Source organism: Anoplophora glabripennis, unplaced genomic scaffold (assembly GCF_000390285.2).
Source record: "Anoplophora glabripennis isolate ALB-LARVAE unplaced genomic scaffold, Agla_2.0 scaffold15, whole genome shotgun sequence".
In the NCBI taxonomy this organism is placed as follows: domain Eukaryota; kingdom Metazoa; phylum Arthropoda; class Insecta; order Coleoptera; family Cerambycidae; genus Anoplophora; species Anoplophora glabripennis.
Window position 1 is genome coordinate 663,410 of NW_019416279.1, and position 25,814 is coordinate 689,223.

The window sequence follows — 25,814 nt, forward strand, 5'->3', positions numbered from 1 at the left end:
CCCTTGTTTTTGACATTTCTAAATTATTTTAATTATTTCAACTATTAGCATTGGAAGTTTCAAAGCCAAATATCTCGGAAACGGTGCGAGACAGCTACTTTCATAAAGTCTACCTTTTTTGTGTAAAAAAGTTGGAAAATAAGAATTCGATACCAAAGATGAGATACTTACCTTAAAGTACAAAAAAGTTATGTCGTTTCCAACAACTTCAATCTACGGCAGCTGGCGCCCTCTATGAACTATAACCAAAATGTGAACAAATTTCAATTCCTCTATCCAAAGAACCCCAAAATTTTGTGTAGATATTTGCATTTATTAAGAAATAAATGGAAATAAACTAAAATAATATTTTACATTTAACACCCTGTATCTCTTTAACTATCAACTTTTGGAGTAAGGTAAGTTCGGCAAAATCGCAATATTTTTGCTTCGGGAATCTACCCATGACGTTTGGCCTATTACCTCGAGACCACCCTGTATAAAACACCCCGTATGTTTAACTATGCATGTGATATATTGCTGAAAAGCACAAAAAAAATCTATTTTTTTTAGGTTACGATTTCCATTTAAAATATAACTTTGGGTCATAACTCCGGAATCTTAAGACCTACTAAAAATCTAATACCGGTATTCAATTCTACGCCAAAGAATTAGTCTTGAGCAGTTTTCACTTTAACTCTAACTTATTTAACAGCTGCGATACAGACATGTTCAAAAGTGTCGCAATAACAAGGAACGCCCTGTAACTCAGAAACAAATGAAGATAGCAAATTTCTGATTTGACAGTCGAGTTTGCCATGAAAATCGAGTACAGCATTGAGTAAGGTACGTATAAAATACTGTGCTTTAATATTCCAGCAATGTTGAAAACAACGCGATTGTTATCTTTGAAAAATACCGAAATAATTGCAAAATCCCACACTTTCCAAAACTCGCGTCGGCTTTACCTTTACTCGTGCACGTTTTCGGAACTGACACTCTGATTCGAAAAGTCGAACGGCTGTTCCGTGTTGTTCTTCCAAGTCAGCTCGTTATCTACGTCGGTGGTTGTCCCATCGCGATTCTCGCCCGGGTTGTTCCTAATTCTACTGCGAGAATTGATCCTGGAGCTCGCGTTTTCGATAAACCTAACGCCGTCTCTGGACAGGATTAGCATGGAATCGTTCTCTAGGGGGATTTTCACGGTGGTGGACTCGTCGTAGTTATAGCAATAGTTGTTGGTGCACAGGTAGCCGCTGTGCTCCAGGTTGCAGTAACATACGTTGCAGTCTACCTGGAAGTAGTCGTTGGGGGCGCAGGGGGTATCCTTGAGGTCTTCGGCCACATGCATGTCTGCGGGGGAGAGAGGAGGATTGAGGCGGTTGCTCCTCGGCGGCGTGTTTACGAAGTATTTGTAAGCTGCGCTCGTCGGTTTCGAGTTTTAGGTTGTAGCTGTGGCTGTAGCTGTGTGGTGTGACTTTTGGGATGTAGTTCTTCGAATTCATCTATCAGTAAAGTTTTGTATCTTTCGTTTTCAATTTTAGGTTGCAGTTGTGGCTGTAAATGTTTATTTGCTAATTTTAGGAAGTAGTTTTTCGAATTATTAATCTTTCAGTCAAGGTAAAACCAACTTACAAAGCGTGTTATCAAAAATTTGTGGTTTCCTTTTTGAATTTTAAACTGTAACTGTAGCTGTACTTCTGCTAGTGTTCAAATGAACAAAACTATATTTTTAAGTGAGCCAGCATGTACAGGGTGTCCCCTACTGACCGAATCACACACACCAAACTTTGTTTGGTGACAGAACATCTTAAAATGAAAAAAAAATTGAAAAAATCACAGATTTAAATATCGCAAAACATTTAATGTAGACGGTATAATAACTTAATTAATTATCGATAAAAACTCGCTGAATTGCTACATAAATCCAAAACCAAACCAGTGGTGAAGATTCTGATAGATATTGTCCAAGAACCCCAGAATACTTTGGAAATTGAACAAATACGTTCATTTCCGGTAGGTGTTTTTAAGAAAAAAGATGTCTTTTTATGTCATTTTATTAGAAAAATATGCCATTTTTGAGTACTCCTTTTTTATTTAAAATAAGTCTTCGACATAGTTGAATTACTAAACTAAAGTAACTCCGTTTCATAAAAAAAATAGAAGATTTATTTGTTAAAAAGTAATTATAAAGACAAAGTAATTAGGAAAAGTCCAAAAATATCAATAACCCCCAAATTTGAAATTGTTATACCAATAATTTCTTTTTTGGCTTGTGGTGCATTTAAAATAATTTTTCTTTCAAAAACTTTTAAGGGCCCCATATTCTTTAAATAGTGTTTTCTTCAAAGACAAATAATTTCAAACATTTAATAACTGAATAATCTAAAGCTTATCAAATAATAGGAATGTTATGTCATGCCACCTGAGTATTTTCAAAGACGCCGCAGTAAAACGAATAAACAGGTGCAAAAAACGATCAAACTATCGAGGTTTTAGGTACTGAAATCTACGAAAATACTAACTTTTTTAGACATAACTCCACATGTAAATATTCTTATAACATTTACTTGCTTAGTCCTACATATAAAATTGTTTACTTTTATTTATAAGTACGTGAAAATAATTCTTAAAATGTGGGGTTAGGATAACAGAAAACGCATGTTTTACAAACATTTCTCGGCCAGGGGTATGGCCACCTTAAGTTTTATTTGTAAAATCAATAGTTTTGGAGGTATTTTCGATTTATTCTACGTCGAAGGGTTATTTTATACAAAACATAACAAACAAAAATGGTTCGCTTTTTGAATAAAATTAGACACTATATTTCTTAAAGCAGCTCCGTCAATAGTTGACGGAATATATGTTTGAATTCAGCAAAGTTTTGCATATAATTAGCTGTTCAAACATATACAGGGTGGGCCATTAGTGTGAGGAAGTAAAAGAAGAAGTTTTTCAAAAAAAGTTGTACAGAATCAAAAAATTTAAAGGACTAAATTAATTTGAAACACACAGGGATGAGTAAAATCGGAACACGCCAAATATTACATTTTTTAAATGGAACACCCTGTATATTTTTATACATACGAATTTCTGAGAAAATTCTATATATAGCAATATAAACAGTATAACATTTTAGTGCGAGGTTGCCAAGTTATGTAGAAAATTCTTCGAATTTTGAAAAAAACATAACATCAAAGAAGTTTTATTAACTTTCAACGACTAACACTTGGAGCGAAAATATTTGACAGAGTTATAGGCAAATGTTAGGCAAAGACTCCTATATTAGCTAATGTCGATATTTTATACTGGCCATTTTTTATAATACGATCATTTTAAGAAAGTTCAAACTTGATTTTCTAAAATTTTTTAAATGGAACACCCTGTATTTTATTGTTCTATTTTATTCACATATCAGTCCACTTCAACTTTTATTAAGTATGTTCTACAACTAAAGTTGTTAGTTTTTAAGATATAGCAACATTTCTGAAAAACATTTTTATTATTTTCGGTCGCACGAAATGGCTTTGGAAAAAACTGTCACATTGTGGTATTGTATAAAATAATAAAAATGAAGTTTTTACAAAAACTAACAATTTTAGATATAGAACATGCTTAATAAAAGTTGAAGTGGACTGATATGAGAATAAAATAGAATAAAAAATACAGAGTGTTCCATTTGAAAAATTTTAGAAAATCAAGTTTAAACTTTCTAAAAATAATCGTATTATAAAAAATGCCCTGTATAAAATATCGATATTAGGTAATATGTATAAGAGGCTTTGCATAACATTTGCCTATAACTCTATCAAATATTTTTGCTTTAAGTGTTAGTAGTTGAAAGTTTATACAACTTCATCGAGGTCATGTTTTTTCCAAAATTCGAAGAATTTTCTACATAACGGCATCCTCGCACTAAAATGATAAACTGTTGATTTTGCCAAAAATAGAATTTTCTCGGAAATCCATATGTTTAAAATTATAAAGGGTGTTCCATTTAAAAAATGTAATATTTGGCGTGTCCCGTTTTTACTCATTACCCTGTATGCATCAAATTAATTTTGTAGTTTAGGTTTCTTGTTTTCTATATAACTTTTACATAAACTTTTTCTCTGTATTATGAGTAACAAGGGAGTTATTTTACTTTCTCACACTAATGGCCCACCCTGTATGTTGTATGTCAAACATTTTGGAAGACATTTAAATAAATGTGATATATTTTTGTCAATTTCAACACTATACGGATTGTTCTACGACCTATGATTATATGAACACTTTTTCTTATTTTTTGCTGTTCTATCACCAAAGATTGGCGTGTGCCATTTGTAATACTCTGTATATTATTACCAGAACGCAACGTCTGTTAAGTAATACAAACAGCTTTTTATTTCTAACAATAAGTACCACAGGTACTAATGACAAAGAAATTGAGTTGAACTTAACAACATTTGATTAAAAGTAATTAGTAAAATCAAGTAGGTCTTATTATCAGCAAGTGCACTTTTTGTATCAGGAAAATTTATTAGGAAAAGTTCAGCAGAATTAATATTTATACTCTTGTATTAAATTTGGAAGCAATACTCTTATTGTTAGATGGTTATAAGCAATTTTTTCAAAAAATGAAAAATAAAATTATCCCCTCTTTTCAACTTAATCAATGAACACACTGAATATCCTCGTTTCGAATTTTGAGCTGTGGTTGCAGCTGTAGCAGTTGTTATTTAAATTTAAGCTGTATGGTTGTCGGTGTTCCCGATATTACAGTCATGGTACAAAAAATGTTTGTTGTTTTTGATAAATTGTACGTATTACTTGTAATTTTAACCACTATTTTAAATAAAAACAGTTGAGGAAGGTAATCATATTTGTAAAAGTACTAAGGTTTCCTACTTTATTATACAGGGTGTAAATAAATAAGAGCGAAGAGGGAAAATCAACAAATTGTTTACTAAGTGCCTTCTCAATGACAGAAAACGCCAACTTAATTTCATTTCTGTCACTTTTTTGATATTTCAGAAAAAAATTAAAACTACTTTTCATATTATCTATGCCAGGGGTATTCAAAGTGTGTTTCGCAGAAATCAGCGGTTCCCTACAACCTCTCTAGACTGCAATGCAGAATCACATCCAAGTTATTGATTATATTTACTCTTTTTTAAAGTATCCAGTACATATTTTCTTTAAACTTTAAAGTCTTAGTTTAATTTTTACTTAGTGGAATATTTATTTTGTTAATCGTAGTATGTATTTATAAATATATTATATAATCAGTGAAAAGTGCGTTCGAATTTTTTTAGGTATGGGGGTTTGTCAAAAAAATCGAAATGTCCGGGTTCCGCAAGTCACAAAAGTTTGAAGACCGCTGATCTATGCCATACTTATCACCTACAAATTTCACATTGTTGTTTCCAAAATGTATAGAAAAATGTGCTATTTTATATAATCCAAATACATATTTCAGAAAGCTTAATTATTATTATAAGTCACCAAAATCTTAAAGCTTCTCTATCTTAAAAAAACTTTCTATGTTGACTTAATTAAGACCATCGTTAATTTCAGTCCCTAACTGCAAAGCGTAACGTTAATTTCTAGCAAGCAGAACCGATAGCAGAATCAGAAGAATTACATTCTATGTTTATTTAGCACCAGCCACCCAAAAGCAGTATGCGTAATATCAAAGCGGCAATAGGCTTACAAATACTTGGTAATAGTTGTTAAAATGCAATCTTGCGCCCAAAATGCCATGCAAACGGGCGCAAGGATAGGTATAAGCAAAAAAGCAAGTTAGAATCTCAAAAATAGGCAAATGTTGCAGATTTTCAGTCGGGTCTACATTCGAAATATCGTAATAATACTATTTTAAATAAATTTTCGTTATAGTAATATTTTACATAAAACAAAATAAATGTTTAAACAGACTGTGGTCATTTTGAAAAGATTTACGTACTACTTTTTTTTACAAATTACAATTTTACAAAAGTTTTACTGTCGTGTTATACAAATTTACCCATTTCTAGATTCTATCACCATCACCTTTCCCAAAATATGTAAAAAAGTATAGTTACCTCGTTTATGTCTAGATTCTACGTCGAAACGAGCTGGGATGGCTAAAAAGTAAAAAAAAATTAGTTTCGTTATTTAACCACTGAAATTTAAATTGTCATTAGTGAGGTGTGAATAATTTGAATTGCCGTGCATTATATTATATGAATTAGTTCAAAATGAATCGAAATGAATATGGGAAATGGAAACCACTCCGCGAATGAAATGTAGAGATGAAGATTTGTCTCCAGTTAAATAGCGTATGTAAAGTGCTGTTAAACTTTCTAAATATGTGGTCTACATCCTATTTCGGTAAAAACCCAGCATCCACCTATGCACGTTGTCAATTTTTTTGGTTTCCCCTGGTGAGCATTCTTGGCGGGTCGCTACCGAAAATAATAGAACATGTACCTTCAAAGCTGAAGGTCCCATAAAATAATGTATGACACAGCGGATTTAAATAACGGATATTTGGAAGATTTTCGTTGTGTGAACATATAGACAAATAATGTTAAAATTCCAAAATTTTATGTCGTAAAAAAATAAATTTAAAATGAATCTAAATGAGAGCTGGAAAATGGGAAATGTTCGAGTTTCAATTTTTGTTTAATTTGTTGTTAGTATATTTTCTGAAATTATTTGTAGCGTAGTTTTAGTTTTTTGTTTATTTATCGAACAATTTGAAACCAGTGATAAAAAAATAAAAAATTAATGGCATTTCACATTAAAGAAAGCAGACAAATAAAAAAAAACAAAAACGCATCATCGTATATCTGGTAAGTTTTCGGCGCTTTGAAAATTACTGTATTTTCGTTTTTAGAACTAAGATTTCATTTTGAGTTTATCTTGAAAAACCCCTTTGTTTTATCTTTTTTCACCCGGGGGTTGAACAAAAAATTACTGTCACTTATTGTTATAACATACCTCAAACTAACTCATATCAAAAATTGAGGCAAGTTGACCAAAATTTCGATTTAAAATCTTATTTAATTGGACTAATCGGTATCTTTTAATTTTCTATTAATAGTACTCTTTGTTTCTCTAAAATTTTGTCCCAACCCATTGAACTATACGAACGTTTTCTAAGCGTGATCTCAATTTTTTATTTTTTAAATTCCTGTTTTTTAAGTAATCTTTGTGCTCGACTATTCTGATATTACAGATCTAGAGATCTCTGCACATTAATTAAATTTTTGGAATTTTAATCATTCAATCATTAATTATTGGGCGTGACTTTGACAAAATAGTATTAGTTGTTTGACAAACTGTTCTAATATTAAATTTCTTAGCTGTTTTAGGTACTTAATTTTTCTGATAATTCAGAAATACATATACAGGATGTCCGATAAAGGATGGGCCAAACTTTACTATTAGATTCTACGAATAAAATTAATGGGGAAAAGTCTTATTCAGTGTTGCTCATAAAAGCATAGTTTACGAGATACAGGGTGTTGAAGTTGAAACAAAAACATTTTCTTTAACATTTTTCGACTACTTCGAGCTAATTTCGTGAAATTTCGTATCCGGGGAGTTTTTGGGATGAGAAATTCGAATTTATATATAAGATCTTTCCAGCCCAAAGTCAAATACACGGTGGCACAAAAAAGTTTTGGCAGTTTAAATGCTTCGTAATGGCCGTTTGTGGCGCCCTTTAAAATATACAATGAATTGGAATTAAAGAAAATATTAGTTTAGTTAAATCGACTTATTTTGAGTCGCACTGTATCTGGTGCAGCGTTATAAAGACCTTTTAGGGACACCCTGTATAGGTGTTTTTAATGTTTTTTTAATGTCTACTTTTTTTACTGCCAAATTTTTTTTCACTGGTGGGAAAATATGCAACAAATAAAAGAACTGTTAGAACATATGTGGGTGCGATATGCATATGGATTGTAGTGAAGTACTTTTAGACTTGCTATGAAAACATTTCAAAGTTACCCCTTTTCGCATGACATCCTTTTTTGGTGCATGCCCAAAGTCCATTCGCGCAGAAGCAAGTGTTACATTCCACTGTTTTTCTGTCTCCTGGCAGACATTCATCGGCCGCTACCGAAAATAATATAGGAAATGTGTATCCTCACAAAAATAAACAAATATTTAAAATGAAAAAGAAATGATAATATAAGCTAGCCATTATGAAATATCCCGTACAGAAATATTTATAATCAAGAGTAAAGTAAGTAGATATACTGGGTGGGCGATAAAAATGATTAAGCCGTATCCAACACAGATATCTGAAATATTTTTTTTATATCATATTAACTTTATTTAACGACAATCCGTATAAACGTTATGTAATTCGATGGCGGTATATTCAAATTATTTATGTTGTGAAAAATGAGTTTCAAGTTAACTGTCAATGTACGATTTTTTTTTTTTGAATGACTGTTGGTTAGTAAACTCCATTTTATTTGCATGAAATGATGTGATACTACAAAAATAATTCAAAGTTACCCCTCTTCCTCAAACATGCTTTTAGAGTACAAGCCCAATTGCCGTTTGCGCAAAAACAAGTGTTGCAATCTTCTTGTTTAGTTTGTCCTGTAGAGCACTCAGCGGCTATAAAAAAAATAACAGAACATGAACTATACGTTACGATATTTAAAAATTGTATCGTATAGGAAAAATAGGAAAAAAAAAACTGCTTAATTTATTCATGTAAATAATTATTGACCATTTATAAAAAGAGAAATACCTTTAAAATTAAAGAAAACAAACACCCTATATCCTACGTCATATAGTGTATCTACTTTTATTTATTTACACATCCGTAAAAACTTTATTCTTCAGGATAATTCAACAAAATTCTTTTAATTTAATAATTAATATCTGATAAGGTGGTGTGAACCCCCAAAAAACCTCTAGATGTGAAATTTGACCCAAAACTATACAAAATGTTTTCTTCTACACGATCTCAAAGATTTGAATGTGTACAGATCCGTAAAAACTTTATGCCTCAAGATAATTCAACACAATATTTCCTTGTTTTAAATGGCATTGAAAACCGCTTCTTCTGATCCATCTACGACTTTCAAGATGGCCATCCAAGGCCTGCTATGATTTTCTTTATACTCCCGTATATAAACACTTTGCTATTTTTTTTTTAATCTGATAAGGTGGTATTAATCAGGACCCCTTATCTCCTTTTATAGTTTTTACACGCTCAAGTGAAAACTGTTATTTGAAAATCAAAAATGTTGTAAAATTTGCAAGATCCGTGAAGTATTAATTTGTGTTATTTGGAAGCTACATATACAGGGTGTGCCATTTAACACTCTCGCTGCCAATATCTCCGAAATGAAGAAATTTATTTTAGTTGCGGAAATTGGACCTGTTATACCTCGAATAGCTGCAAATTGCAGTTTCATTTGCAGTTTGTTTAAATGTTTCTATATAGACGGCGAAAAATTTTTTGATTCATGGTACGTGGAAATGCGGTTCATCTGAAAGATCATTAAATATTGAGTAATGTTTGTAATATCAAGTTTTTCCCAATATGTCGAGACATTTTGACTTCAATATCAATCAGTTATCTGTGTCTAGTCCTTTAGGATTGTATATTGCCATTGTAACTATGCACAATAAATATTTTTAACTTGACTTGAATATGCAATGTATGATGTAACAGAAGTCTTATTAAATCACACTGAGACAAAATATTCGTTTAAAATATTGTTATAATGACTTTATTCACACCACATACTAACTAACAAACAGTAAATTATAAAAAAACAAATGATCAACTAAGTTAAAAAAAGATTATAATAAATGTTCAAAATATTACTCAAAATTTAACGATCTTTCAGATGGACTGCATTTCTACGTTCCAGGAATCAAAAAAATTTTTAGTATTGCCACGCCATCTATACAGAAAGATTTTAAGTAACAATTCTAACTGCAATTTGAAGCTATTCGAGGGACCTAACATCCCCAGTTTCCGAAACTAAAATAAATGTCTTCATTTCAGAGTTATTGCCAGCGGGAGTGTTAAATGGCACACCCTGTATACTACAAGTTATTTTATACGTAAAAATAATAATAAGTTAAATATATTTTGAATTGAAGTAGTTATAAGTCTGTCATAATAAAGTATAATATATAAAACTGTATATTTTCGATGTAAACATTTTTTTATATTTCATAAAAGTGGTTCCTATTTTGTATATGACGTAAAAATAATATTACTGCAGAGAATGCATTATATTTTACATATTATATTGTTGTATTATAGCTCTCCTACTATTTAAAAAGATACAGCGTGTGCCATTTGTAAAGTATCACAGAGAACCTACTTTGAAAGCTCCTGGTATACAATATTTAAAATATGGCAATAGTTTTATCGTACAGAAATAAATACAGGGTGTCCGCAAATTTCACCGGTTACGTTTGACTGCATATTCACGACGATGAATAAATACGATATACGAAAAAAGTTAAATAAAAAATTTTTGGTTTTTCAGTTACAACCCTACAAAGTTGTCAAAAATAAAGCTAATTTAATTCATGACTTCATAACCGATCGCGTTAAAATTTATCACATGAAAATAATTGTCGATTTACATTTAAAAAAATATTTGCTCTCAATCTTAAAGAATATAGGTAATAATACCAAAAAAAATCTTCTTTTTTAAATTTATTGTTGTTTTACTCATTGTTTATTATTTATGATAAATAACTTCGCCTAAACCAGTTTTTGCGCATAATAATCTTAGTCGCATACCCAACATTTTTATGTTAAGAAAAATGAACTTCAGGCTAATTATGAAAATGGACTTTGAATGATTCTGTGTGATATATTTTCCCCGTATATAGTCATGCGACATGCTATAAAAACTCAAATACCCTTTACGTTGCAACCAATTAGAGTGCAAGCCCAGTGTCCTCCAGAACAGAAACAGTGGTTGCAATCTATTTTTTTGCTTTCTCCAGGTTGGCATTCTGTATCTAAAAAAATTGCAGTCTCTAATAGGCTAATTAAAACTGTAATTTGGGCATCATTCAATAATATTAAAAATTTTTCTAAAGAAACGCCCTGTATATGTTTTAATATCTTTTCGCCTTTCAATATAACTTTTGAAGATAATTTATTTTGTATTGCTTGGAAACTACATTTTCCATGATAAATAAACTATGGAAATTATGCTTTTTATAATTATAACAAAATAAAGTTATATGTCTTTTCAATTATTAATACACCTCGAATTTTTTGGAGTCTTTCCTATAAACTTTTTATCTAGGACGCTTCGTTAAAAAGATACAGTACGCCACTGCTTTATGATAACAACCATGATATTTTCGGATTCGTCTTTCAATTTTCTACAAATTACTACTCTCTCATGTTTTTCGAAAAAAGCCCGATTTTCGAGAAAAACTTAAAAAACCAATTGAAAACAATTTTACTGAAATGACATGACAAGCACTAATCATTCGGTTATTTATTCAAATAAAGAAATTAATAACATTAGTCATCATTTTAATGATTTATTTGAGTAAAAGCTTAAAAATACCTCTATTTCCACGAATACAGGTCCGACATCTTTTTAGTAACGAAAATTTGATGAAAAGCATTATTTACTCTTTCTTCTAACTGCTCAGAATGTCAAAAGTTGCTATCACAGCCCGCTATGTAATTTTAAAAGGCATTCGGATATCGAAGTGTTTTTTAAGTTTTACTCAAAAATCAGGCTTATTTCGAAAAACATAAGAGCGTAGTAATTTGTAGAAAATTAAAAGTTGAATCCAAAAATATCATGGTTGTTACCGTAAAGCAGTGGCGTACTATTTTATTTAGAAAAATATGCCACCGATACCCTGATTCTCCGCCACTGGAGCACGTAAATTTTAGGAAAAGCCCTTAGATTTTGGGCAATGTTTAGATAAATACATGTGCTCAATTTCAAATTATTACACTTACTTGTTTTTAAATTATTTAAAAAAAATTTATAATATTATTTGAAGTTTAACACCCTGTATCTTTTTAACGAAGCTAGATAAAAAGTTTATAGGAACGACTCCCCTTAAAATTCACCAAGGAATACGAGGTCTCGTTTTTGGTCACCATTTGCGAATCACCCTGTACTATATGTAACGAAAAAATATTGGAATTCTATCTCAAAAATTTAAAACATAAATTAATGTCGCTTTGTATCTACACATTGTTGTGTATCTCATCAAGACTTTAACTGTGTAGAAGCTCTAAAAAAAGGTTGGTTATTAAAGAAATATTCCACTTTCTGTTTTAAAGTTTCTGTTAAAAATGTTTTATACAAAGTGCTATTTCATTTATTTTTGGCATAAGTAAAACAATGTTCTACCTTGTCCCACTGGTTATTCTGCTTTGTCCCATAAATTGGATAAAACGGTTTTAGACATTGCAAGACAATTAAATTTTGTTTTGTAATATATTCGTTTTTTGTTATAAAGCAAGAAGACCGTAAAAAACAAATTTCAGTTCATATTTTTCTACCTGTCCTAAGCAACAAAATATTTATTAACAATGAATTGAATTTACTCAAATATTTAAAGAAAAAAAAATAACGAATATGCTGAAACTTTTTTTACATCAGCTTTCTCTTAATTTTAATATTTTGACTCTGTGAACATACATGGTGTTGCGACTTGTACATGTACAGGCTACATTGTTGATACATTTTTTATAAAACAGAACCCTAAGCATAAGCATATATGGAAAATTTAACCCCAAAATAGCAAAAATTTTAAATTGTCACGAAAAAATTCATGATAGATCCAGGTGACCATTTCATTTACGTCAATTATTTTAATTTTTATTAATAATTTTTTCCGAATTATTGTCAGACTAACAGTATGCTTTTCGAAATTTTCAAAAATTGATTTCTAACCTTAGAATTTACAATTTCCTGGATATTAAGAAAATGTTAATTCTTATGTTATATTTAATATTAATTAACATTAAAATTTCTATTATTTTTGACTGACTCTATTCAAGACCTGTACACATACAATTAGGAAGACTCTTATATGTTTCAGTGGACAAAAGCACGAATTTCTCGACGAATTATGGCTGTTATCCTCGTCCAGAGATACAACAAGCGCTGACACTGTTATCAACTGCAGATAAAAATTACATCACGCAATTATTTTTAGGAGAGTGTCGTCCCAGACATCTAGACAAAATTGTTAAGGGCGCCCAGTGAGGGGTCAAAGGTAAAACATAATCCCCCAAAAGTTCTCGTTTACAAGCGGAAATGTTTCATTAATTATCACCGCATTGTTTCTTAAGTTTGAATAAGTTTATCGCAAAAATTAATATGAAAAGTAAATAATTAAATTAAATATAAAAAATAATAATTTTCGATAATATAAAGTATAATTGACAAATATTTACGGACCAAATATCACAAAAAAAAAAAGAAAAATATATGGTTACCATTAAAAACAAATGCAGTCAAAGCCAACTGCATTAAATTTAATAACTTGGAATTTAACTGTGCTACTGAACACTGTGGATTATCTTAGACTATTATACGGGGTGTTCTGTTTAAAGTTAATATTCATTTCTGAATCTCCCCATTACAAATTTTATTTTATTCTAAAATAACTCAAACAAATTGTTAGACAATAGATTAGCGTTAATATACATATCAATATAACAAATGTATTTAGTTTTCTTTACAAACGTTTTATTTGAAAATAGTTCTTCAGGAATGTGAAAGTATTATTTTAAGATGTTATTTAAAATATACTATATATACGTGTTACCTCATTGAGTCAAAATTGTTCGCACTCTCTGGAATGTTATTGATAAACATAAAATTTAATGTGATATCTAAACGCCCTCTTGATGCTTTGTTGAATTATAGCAATATTTCTTGTCTTCAATTGCCCCCGAATAGTAATGAAAATATATTAATTGTCAGGTAAAAGAAAATGTCTATGAAGAATTTAAAAATTATAGAAAAACATGTGTAGTTCTTATACTTTCAGTCGTATAGAAACAACAATTATTGTAAACACAGACATATTAAAAATAAACAAAATGTTTTGTGAAAAAATTCTAGTGCAATTTAAATTAAAATTAAATTCTAAATTCAAATTTTTATTTTACATAAGCGATAAACAAATTCATCCTATCAGTAATAAACATTGTATGCACTACAGATTTAGTCTGATATCTAATAGAACAAGCTGTGAAAAGTGTGAAAAAATTAAAAACAGATGTGTCTGGATTTCTGGAACAATTATAATTATATCCAAGCAGCTATAGATTTTATTTTAAGGAAAATTGAATAGTAACAGTTTTTAAATCGATGCGAGGCAAATTGATTAAAATTAGTACATTTGTTCTTGAATTTTGTAATCCTAATTTACGTTTATTAATGAAAAATTAAATAGAGAAAATATGATTATGATTTGTGTTAAAAATATAAAATTATAAGCGTCTTAGTCAGTTATATATTCTTTTTCCGTTATATTTGCAAATATAAATGAATTTTGTCGTTTTTTTTAATAATAATAATAATAATAATAACTTTATTTTTCCTACAGGTTACACCCAATTACAGGAAAAGCTAAACAAATTATAAATACAAGGTAGTACTTTGTAAGATGTAATCAACATATACGAAACAGCTATAAATTTACATTAAATTTTTCATCGTACACACGAATTATTTGGACTAAACTATCAAAATGAAGGTTAAACGGGTTTAATAAATTTTCTGTTATGTTAGTGCAATTTTATTTCATATAAATCAACTGCAAAAATGCTTCGACCATTTTCAAACAAATCTGTGAAATTATTTAAAACAATTTTATAAAATATAGTAAAAAATTTGCATATTGTACATGTTTTGTATTGATGAAAACGAAAAATTTACAGAATATAAAAATTCCTCTCAAAAATTATAAAAAAAAAATTAGTTACGAAAATGACATAATGCGTGCATGCAAAAACTAATTTAAAATTACCCCTTTTTCTCAAACATCCCTTTCTGGTACAGGCCCATTGGCCGTTAAGGCATCTACATCTATTGCAATCAACATTTTTAACGTCCCCTGTTGTACATTCATCAGCTACAAGTTATTAAAAAAAAAGTAATAAGAAAAAGTCTCAGAATTTTAATTATAGTTTTGATTTACTAAAAACACATTTTAGCACTAACTTAATCGTTTTTCTTAAAATCTGCTTTCGTGAAGACAATTAGTAGTTATCTACGTTTCCAAAACGTTATCAGCACAGTGGAAAATCACATGAAGTTATTTTTATTAAAAGCCCTGGCCAGACGATTTATTTATTCAAATCATTTAAGAAAACTTGACATGCTTATTGATCAGCGGTCAGTGTGATGTCAAAGGTAAAATGTTATCAAAGTTTTGATACGCAAAATAAAACCTTGATTTTATTATGCAGTACATTGTATGTAATACGTGGAACAGCGAAATTTGAAAATAGAGCAACCGATATGTTAAAAACAAAAAGAACTTGTATTTAAATGGTCTATTTTTTGTATGTATTATGTTTTTAGCGAAAAACCTAGTTGATAAATAAGTTTGACATAAAGTTATTGTAAATATTTTACAGAAAACAACTTCTGTAGAAAACTACGTTCATTTTGAAGAAAAATCAGCTCTGTTACACATATTTTATTATATGACATCTCAAAATAAACACACTGTATGAAACAATTTTGTAGAAATGCAATTTGCAACCCTATTTAATGATGTTTTAATACTAGCTTATACCCAACATTTTTTAGGTAATTGTAAAAGCTGTGAGTGGTACATTTGTAAAAGTCTCTTTTTTATTGAAAACTGCTGTGTAAATGTTTTGGGCGTGAAATATGTTTACATTTCATGAAACTTATTTAAATTTTTGAAAAATACAACAAATTTTGTCAAAAAATCAGTCAAAATAATACTGAGTAGGTTTCCATTTCATTAAAGATACATATTTTGCAATTCAGATAAAAATATTTTTTTTCAAATTCGTTTAATAGATATTTCATACAATTTAATGTTATATCGTGATTTGAGAAACATATATATTGCTCTACATCCACGTCTGTCAAACAATTCAAAAAACGAGTAGAAATGCTGACGCAAAAAACCCTGAGAGATAAAAACGAAAATTTTGATAAAGCGATCCGATTTTACACATTTTTTATACATAGAACTATTTACTAAATCGACATTTTACCTTTTAAAACTTTGCTTTTATTCCTGAACATCACATTTATAATATATCTCATTATAGACATATATCTGGTATTTCAGAAAATTTTTTAGACTTTTCGACATTTTTAAAATTATATCCTCCAATCTATTTATACTTACATATCAAAGTCTAATTGAAATATGTATATAACCTAATTTTTTTAATTGTAAAATATATAAAATTAAATATAAATACGTAAAAGTAATGATTATGATTTTAAATATAATTAATTTGTTTTTGAATACTAGCTTTTCAAAAATTTGAGATGCATAATGAACAAAACGGGTTTTTTGTTATTTTTTGCTTTAGGGAATATTAATCTTCTATTGTAAAAATTCTTAAAAATATTCCTAAATATTTCTAGATTTTTTTTTTAAATAATGCGGAGAAACATTTACTATACACATATTTCAAATAATTTCATTTCAAATGAAAGAAAAATACATGATTTCTAGTCCATGTCTATCAAAGAATAAAAAAAAATTGAACTAAAAACAGCAGATAAAATCGGAATTTTTGATAAGATAAGATTTCAAAATCTTTTTAAGCAAAAGAATATTTGTCCAATTGACGTCCATTTCTGAAAATTTTGAATGTGATTCTTGACCGTCTTATTTTTTATATGTACGTATATTCCGATATATCTGGCGTTTAACAAAATATATATAAGCCGCTAACAAACAGAAAAGCTTCTTACCACTGGCTGCTGAACAAGCCACGACTACTAAAAATAATGCTATCAAGAAAGTGGTCTTCATCTTGACGAGAATAAAGCAGCTCTTCTGTTTCGGAAAATATAAGCAGGACGTCACTGTGTTGCTGAACACCCCGAGCAAATCTTGAGCACTGGCAACGATCCCATCAAACTGTTGACCTTTATACCCAAGTAGTCAAACATTGCGCCGGTCAGACTTACATACAGAGAGGGGGATCTTTCCGTCTTACTAATATTTGATTTTTAACACCCAAAATGAATTTGGCATAAATACGGGGTGTCCCAATATTATGTGTACGTGCAAGTCACAATAAGATGGTTTAATTAAATTTACCTCCATTTAAAATTGCTTTGTTTAGGCTCTAGGGGGCGTCGAATTTGACAAAAAAATTTACAGTGTTTTCAAAAAGTAATATAATTTCTTCCCGTTTTTAATTAAATTTCGATAAATTTAAAAATTATTAACATATCAGAATTACATTCACTGACTTTGTCATTTGTTTGTCATTGTTCATTGTAAACGGATCATTAATATTGGTGCGCCAAGTTTTAGGGATTTTTGGTACAAGTACCAACCTTGCAATGTTGGTTGTCTAAGCTCGGCAGTCACTTAGCTTGTAAACATTTATGAAAGTTATGAAGTTACTCTAAAATGCTTTGTCAGATTGAAATGATACTGAGTATGGATAGTATAAGTACTAATTATACAGAATGATCCGTAATTGAATGTCGCTGGAAATATATGGAAAATTATGAAAATTTTTGGTCAATTTTTGGACCCATTTACGAAAATTATGCAAAATTCTAAAATAAAATTTTATTTTTCTGAATCATTTGATTCTAGTCATAATTTAGCGATATTACCGATAAAATCAAATAACCAGTGGTGTAGATATGGAGGTAAGGGTATCATTTTTACGAATAAAAATTTATTAAAAGGAATGTTTTCAGTAAGATCATACAATTTTTCTAAATAACAGTCCCTTATTTACAAATAAAATCCATTGTAAATTTTTATAAATAAAATTGATGTCATATTATTTTCTAAGAATAATATGCCGCCCCCTCCATCACACGAGCTTCTAACTTCTCAATTGAAATTAACGTCAATGTTTCCTATACAGGATGTTTTTGAAAATGTCACCGTAAATTCAAGAAGTGATAGATCATTAAAAAACTATCATCATGGGACTATCATCTTTTGCTTCTGAGATACCTACAGGGTGTCAAAAATGGTTCTCTAAAATCAAATTTGTGGGTCATACCCCACTGGATTAAAGTAAACAGTTTTAGATCAACTTACCTTAATATTATTTTGTTTTTTTTTTTAAGTTATGTCGGTATTCAAATTTAATAAAAAAATTTTTTTGGAGGCCGATAACTTTTGAAACAAGTAAAGTTGTAAGAATATCAATTGATTTAAATAGTTTTTCTTTTCCATCCCAGAAAGTGCTCCTTGAAATATGATCCATTGGTTTTCGAACACCCTGAACACTCTGTACAGGGTGTTCAAAAAACAATTCACAAAAAAATTATGTGAACCAAAGTTGTAGGAAATTTTCTTGCGATTTCAAGGCTATAATAAAAAGACAATTGAATATTGTGATTCGAATCACTTCCTTAACATTACAGTGACATAAGACCTATCTCTAATAATAAGAGAGACATGGCAAAAGTTCTTTGTTATCATATTTATTTACTCTTTCTTTATTATTGGAGATCTATTAAACTGTATATTACTTTAATGTTAAGGAAGCTCTTTATACAAATATACGGAGATATATAGGGTGTTCTTTCAGACTATGTAAAATCGGCTTGTATCTTTGAAATGCAATCAATTGTTTTTCTAAGAACAGTTTTGAAATCACAGTAAAATCTCCTGCAACTTTGTATATTGTTACGTAAATAACCCTATAAGAAACTGGTTGATTTTAAGATAGTCACTTACTTTTTTCTCAAAAAAAGAGATATACGACATAGACCGTAAAAAACTTAACCTCAAATAGTAATGTCATGAAATGTCACTGAGAAAGGCGCCCCTCTAGCAGGTGGTCAAAAACTAATAACATTCAAAAACCAAATTTTGCCCACATTTTACTTCATACAAAAATTCATATTTAATACCCTCCCTCTCAAAAACAAAGAACGATGGTCCATAAAAAATATTTCTTATTTTTTGATGTTCTATCAACCCTTGAATCTTTTTCCAAAACACCCGGTATTTTAGGTTATTGTAGCTGGATTTACTGATCTTTCCATTTCCAGTTTCCACACATGACCAATTTTAATCCGGTTAGTGTCCTTATTACTGAAACATCCCTAAAAGGGGAAAGCGATATAATATTTGCATTGCTTTCTTGTGGTGCGCATACTTTTGAAATATTTGCCTTTAAAAATTTGACAACTGCCTGTTTGTTTACCAAGGAATAACTTGTAAAACATTAGTAAGCATAAAAATAAGCATCGTAAGTCTTAAATAAAACGTTTTGAAAAATCCTTTGTTTATTACTTGCTCAGGGAACAAGGACATACAGCCATATTTTACATGTAGTTGTGTGGGAAATAGTATTTTACAATTGAAATGGAAAATATTGGCAGAAAATCCAAGAAAAATGACAAGGCCAGTATCACTTAAACTGATTATGTTGTCACATAGTATGCACTTTATTTAACAGTAAAATACCTATACATACAGGGTGATTCACACCACCTGGACGTTGGTTGTACTACCACTATCATAAAATATGTACCTACCTAATGTTGACGTGGTGCAACATTGAAATTAAAGACTTATCAATATGGGATAATTGATGTGACAATAAAAAAATTTAAAAATAATATCAATGCAGAACAATTTCTTCTAAATAATGAAGAATGAAGCTCAACCAAAAGTACGAATATAAGAGATGAACATTTTCAGATACTGCCATAAAATGATGTAAGTAGGTAAAAAAACTTGACCTGTATTTCTTTATTTTTATATAAAATGATTATTTATATCGTTATTTAAAAAAATGTGAAAGTAAAACGAATTTAGTGGACAGCTATAACGTGCTTTAATTGCGCCATCTATTAATAGGAAGCTCAACTAAAATCTCAAGCCACTGTCCTACTTTATTTACTAATAGAGACAGCGGAGTTATATAGGGTGTTTCGTATAAGAACCTACATAGAGCAGCACAATTACTAAGATTAAAATATGACATTTTTCCTGAGTTTGACGTTTAAATTCAAGTCAACTTTAGATATTTTGAGGATTTCAAACACAGTTACATTATTAGTTGTTCGTGTTTTTGTTGAAAACGATAAAGTTTTTTGAAAACTAGCAAGAGTAAGAAATGTTTTTAGAATTAAATTCCTCCAGTTTCCCATACATACAAAAATTGACTTTTGATAAAATAAGATTAAATAAGAAAGGCAAAAGAGCCAAGAGTACATTGATACAATCTTTGACTATGAAACTTGATAGATTATAGACACCTGAAATTATTTCAGCTTCTTAGAACCCTTGATTTCATCAACAATTTTTTTAATTTCAAACATTTACCAAAAAATGTGGTTTGATATTATATGACCAAAAAGTGAAATGTATATTTTTGTTTTTTCTGAGCTTTTGCTAAAAATATTTTTTATTTCTTTTACGCAATTTCCGAATCAATTAATTGAGCAAGAGTTTAAAGCAAACTCGCAATATTTGTAGTGCTCTATCTTCATCTAATTTCTTCATACACCCAGTATAATTATTTCAGCTTTAGAAGGGTTTTACGAAAAAAAAGTTCTTACCTTCCCTGCTTTTACCAACGGTTTAATACATTTATTTTTATTATTTTATTTTCTCAGCTTAATTAAGAAAATAACAAATTCAAATTATAAATATTTTCTGGTTTACTGTAAACAGTTTGTTCTTTTGCTTTTCTCTGTCTCGGAAATTGGAAACAGACATCAAAGTAATCATACAATTTTGACAAACCGACGCGTTTATTCCCTATCAGAATATGTTTTGTATAAAGCAAAAACAATTCGTTTTATCGAAATCTGTGAACTCTTCCAATTGAACCGATAAAATACATAATATTCCTAGTATCCTTGGTGTATTTAACTAATAATTAACCGATATGACCTTACACTAAGTTATTTATTTATTTATTTAGCAAAGTAAATAGTGATTCCCCACAACTTTTCTTACGTAACACATAATGTGAATACAGAGGAGTGGGTTTCAAGCACCTGAATAATTGTCTTGATTTTTTACAAAAAATATATGCAGAGCAGCTTATTAGCTTATTAATACACCAAAGTATTTATCTTATATTTAATATTTAAAGTATCAATTAACATCTTAATTATTATACAACTGTATTCATTACTACATACATCAGTATTACAATATTATTTGTTCGATGAAGTCACTGCATTTAATTTTTAAGTATTTGTTTTAAAATAGTTTTCAAAATACATACCACTATTTGTGAAAACCGCAAAACACGTGCTTACATTTATTTATTCTTTATTGCTTACGGCACCTTGACATTTCGACTTTGATTGGTCCTACCAGATTAACATTTCTCTAGATAAATGAGGAACGATTATATTGTCAATAACAATAACAAGTTATCTTCCGAATGTATTTGTATAAATCAAATTTTTAATGAGAGTAAAAACATGTGTATTGTTTTAATTAAAAAAACACAAGAACTCTGTTTATAAAACTTTTGGTAAACTTTTTGTGGGTTTCCTGTATATGCATACAATAAAATTCGTAACAAAATTAAAATTAGTGCTATCTAGCGGCTAATGGCAAAACTAAAAGCAAAGCAGTCTCCTTCATCACAGATATCTACTTGTGTTGGATTTAAGTTTTGCACTACACCAATAGATGGCGCGGGTAGTTGCAGATCTATTTAAATTTAAAATCATGCTTTGTGATTTTTTTCAATGAAATGTTTTCTTTATAAAATCGTAATTTTCCAGTAATTCTGAACAATTAATAATCTAAACACTCGTAGATCATACCATCCACTTTATACAATATTTTTAAACTATTACAAATACTTGATGAAGCATATATTTGACATACGAATATTACTGCCTACAGCAATCCTATTGTTCAAACTCTCTCTCTCTCTCTTTCTGTATGTGTATGTTATGTATGTATATTGTGTGAAACTATCAGACTATGAAGTTATCTTTACCCATGGCGTCCTCTGGGAGTCCTGATTATTCGAAATGTGTAATCCTGAATACTATTTGCTGTGTGCGTTGTACAGAGCCTATAAATGATGTTTTAGTAAACGACGAGCTTAGGCAACCAACGCTAAATCTTGGCATCATCAATATTAATGATTCGTTTACAGTGAACAATGACAAACCGTTACATCAACGCTCGAGATAATGCGATCGCTGATTGGTTGAATAAAATTATACCAATGACATTGAAACAGAATTTTGTGTTTTAAAGTAATCTTGATTTTATTGTTTCAATAATTTTTAATTTTATCGAAATTTAATTACCAACATAAAGGGAATAAAATTACTGTTGGAAACAAAAAATCTAGTCACGTGCCTTGCAATCATTTATGAAAGATATGTAGGTTCATGGAGGTTTTCATTATTTTAATACATGGTATAAATTAAATTTCTCACGTATACTAAATAAAAATATAGGTGCACTTTTTTATTTCTTTCATTAATTAAAGATAAATTTGAAACAAAACACACAGAAGCAAGTGCAAATTGGTGAATATACTTACATCAACTTTAAATAAAAAATGAATTAGAAATATGGTTAAAAAAAGGTTAATTTAAATAAACTTATAACTACGTTTTGTAAAAATCATCATTCTGTGTTTAAACAAAACTAGGTAAACAAGTAAACAAAACAAAAATGTAGGTATTCATACAGAAATAACTAAAATATTTAGGTACGCCAATGACAATCTTTAAAAATGTTTGCCCAATCTTACCAGAATATCATAGTTTTTTATTTTGTCTCCAATTAAAAATATGTATAACACTTTTCAATGCACTATGCACAATTTTTTTACGATAAATTGTACTTTTACTGTACTTCTTCTTACAATTCCATATTTATAACAAAAGTATAACAAATTTGTAAGGTCCTTCTGTTCTTCTACGAGTGGGACAAAAAGATTATTCAACCTTCGATAGCTCAGTTGGTAGAGCGGTGGACTGTAGTGGAATATGACTTGTAGACATCCATAGGTCGCTGGTTCAAATCCGGCTCGAAGGATACTTTTTTATTTCTACTTGAGGTTATATTGGTATATAATTATTGCAATCTATGTAAAAAATACTTAGTAAAATATAAAAAGTAAGTGTTGTGGAACCATATTGTATTGTGAATTAATAGATTTTTTAAATTTTAAAACTCGGAAAATATATTTGCATTAAAAACTATTTCTGTATAGGGTTTAGAAAAGAATATAATATTTTTTTCTGTTTTTGTATATTTTGCCTCAGTGAAAATAATTTAAAATTTATTAAATAAATCTTTACACTATTTTAGCCTAACCAAATATTTCACAATGGAAAAACAGGCAAATAAAAAAATGAGCGTCACTGTATTTCTTCTCTTAATTTATGTTTCAAAAACTAAAATTTTTTAAAAAGGTACGTTAGTTTTTATAACACAATTAAAACTATATATATTTTTTAGAAAAATAAACATTAATAATGGGGGTAGCCATTTTTATTTGTTATTTGTGTGCCTTTTTCAGTGGAAGCTTCTTGATCATACAAAAGTAGTTTCATAAAGATAACCCTTTGTTTAATTAATTTTTAATTGTTTTATTATCTTTTACAAAATATGTAAATAGAGAAAAAATAAAAAGGTAAAATATTTAAACAAGGAGAGAAAAACTAAAACTATGATACAAATAGATTTTAGACAACACTGCCGATCTATGGAGCCGAAATTATGAAAAAACAAAAACCACAATGAAACTTATTAACCAATAACACTCTGAAACGAAAAATTACATTTTCATACCAATCTAAAGCAATTTGAAGTAACTCATGATTAATTCTGAAGATCAAAGCAACCCCAGAAAGCCTCAATCCCAATGTAATACATCTTAGTTATGTCCCGTTCATGTCCCAATGCGTAAATCTGAAACATGAAATATATCGGACAACATTTCATGAAATAAAAGTTCCGGATACCGTAACTAACCGAATATTTGTTAAACATGTACCTAATCTACCCTAATACTCCATTTGAATGGTAAAACTTGATTTCCGATTCAATGCAGTGAAGCATGATTGTGTAATAATAGCTTTATAAAGTTCAACATGCATTGTCTAATTAACGTAAACCCATCATTTTCAGTTAAATGCCCTCATGCCGTACCACGATAGTTCCCAACTTTGGCCAATCCATTGGAAACATGGTACGGTTAGCGATAGGTTCCCGTCGAACGAAATTCGCTGTCTACAGGGTGGTCATTTTAAACTGAACCGTTCAACAATCTTTTTCTCTCATTCTAATCATAAAGATTGTGATTAAATTGAATCACTGGGTCATGAAAATACTCTAAAATTGGAATCTTGGGAGTTTGGATATACGGACAAGGAGAGTTAGGTAGCATAATAGGCTTCTTCAAAGAAATTCAAGAACTTTATGGTACAGAAGTAGTACGCAATATGAAGACTTGGTCGAAATAGCCGAAACGTCAACTAACCAATAAACTGGTTTTCTTTAAAAACTGACCCCATTCCCAAACAAATTACCTTCAATTTAATCACTGGGTCATGAAAATACACTAAAATAAAAATTTATATGTTTAAACTAATTCCGGGCACTCAATACTCAATTTCTTGCGGAATATTAAACTTAAATGTACTTTATTATCTGCCTGAGAAGGCAATTTTCATTTGTTTATTTAAATGTTATTTAAAATATGATAATAAATAAATTAACTTAATTTTTTAATTCTTTATTATAATATACATTGCTCGGACTCTATTGCCAGCGAGAGCTGGCAATAGAGTCCGAGAGTCCGTCTGAGTTGTGTTTCGCGCCTAGAAATTCCCATGAAATATATCAAGATTAGATTGGAAATTAAAACTGAAATTTCACGCATTTTTATGCGCTATCAAGCAGGTAGATGTTACAACCAACCAGTCGGCAAGAACGCCCTTTCTATGATTCCTAATAAGCTTGCACAGTTTTTGAAACTAAAGCATCCTGAAACATATACAAGCCTTTCATTCCGACGAACATCGGCAACGTTACTGGCTAATACAGGAAGTAGTCAAGAGACATGGTGGGTGGAAATCAGCCACAACTGCAGAAAGTGATGTTGCTGACAGTTTAAGTAACAAAAATAAAATAGCCAACAGGATTCTTTAGAATGACACTTGAACTCAAGGTTCTAGTAGTACGTCGCATCATGCTGTTTTAATGGATCAGTCAGATAATATTGAGCCTCCGGTGGTTGAAATGGAGCGTCAAGTCATTTTGAGAAAAATGTGACAATTAGTAAACGCGAGGGGAATAATTATCCAGATTTTATAAATGTTACTTAATGTAATAACTGTACAGTTACTATAAATATTATACATAATAAAATGTAATATTCATCAAATATTTCTATTTGTCCATAAAATATTAATTTATAACTGGAAATCGCTTTTTTCCCTAGGGTGCTGATTAGAGGTTCATTGTTAAATACTGCCAGAAAATTGTGAAATATAAAATACAGTAGATATGCAAGTTAAGGGAAATTTATTTGAATTAATACATGGTAAGTTATTTGCGTAAAAAAGTAAAATTGAGAATTATCATCCTTTAAGTCTTTTTTATTTCTTTTTCCATTCTTGAAAAATGACAAAAAGGTTTGTAGATGTTTTATAGGTTGTTTT

General features: G+C 29.6%; 1 protein-coding gene and 1 non-coding gene across 7 annotated transcripts in view; one reads left to right on the forward strand and one right to left on the reverse strand.

The window, feature by feature from the left end:
- Positions 1–17,087, reverse strand: part of LOC108905488 (pacifastin-like protease inhibitor cvp4) — a 30,178-nt gene extending 13,091 nt beyond the window's left edge. For 2 of the 6 annotated variants that reach the window (XM_018708374.1, XM_018708365.1), the window contains exons 1-6: positions 16,914–17,087; positions 14,971–15,075; positions 10,864–10,965; positions 8,476–8,580; positions 7,960–8,067; positions 6,045–6,086 (exon numbers count right to left, since the gene is read on the reverse strand). In XM_018708374.1, coding sequence (XP_018563890.1) covers positions 6,045–6,086; positions 7,960–8,067; positions 8,476–8,580; positions 10,864–10,965; positions 14,971–15,075; positions 16,914–16,974 — 523 coding nt within the window. In that variant the 5' untranslated portion in view covers positions 16,975–17,087. The remainder of the gene's footprint in view (positions 1–6,044; positions 6,087–7,959; positions 8,068–8,475; positions 8,581–10,863; positions 10,966–14,970; positions 15,076–16,913) is intronic. The other 4 variants (XM_018708406.1, XM_018708398.1, XM_018708390.1 and 1 more) reach the window with 3 other exon arrangements.
- A 6,002-nt stretch (positions 17,088–23,089) lies between these two features.
- Trnay-gua lies at positions 23,090–23,181 on the forward strand. The gene is given in 2 exon segments: positions 23,090–23,126; positions 23,146–23,181. It is a non-coding gene; the product is annotated as a tRNA-Tyr (tRNA).
- The last annotated feature ends 2,633 nt before the right edge of the window (positions 23,182–25,814 follow it).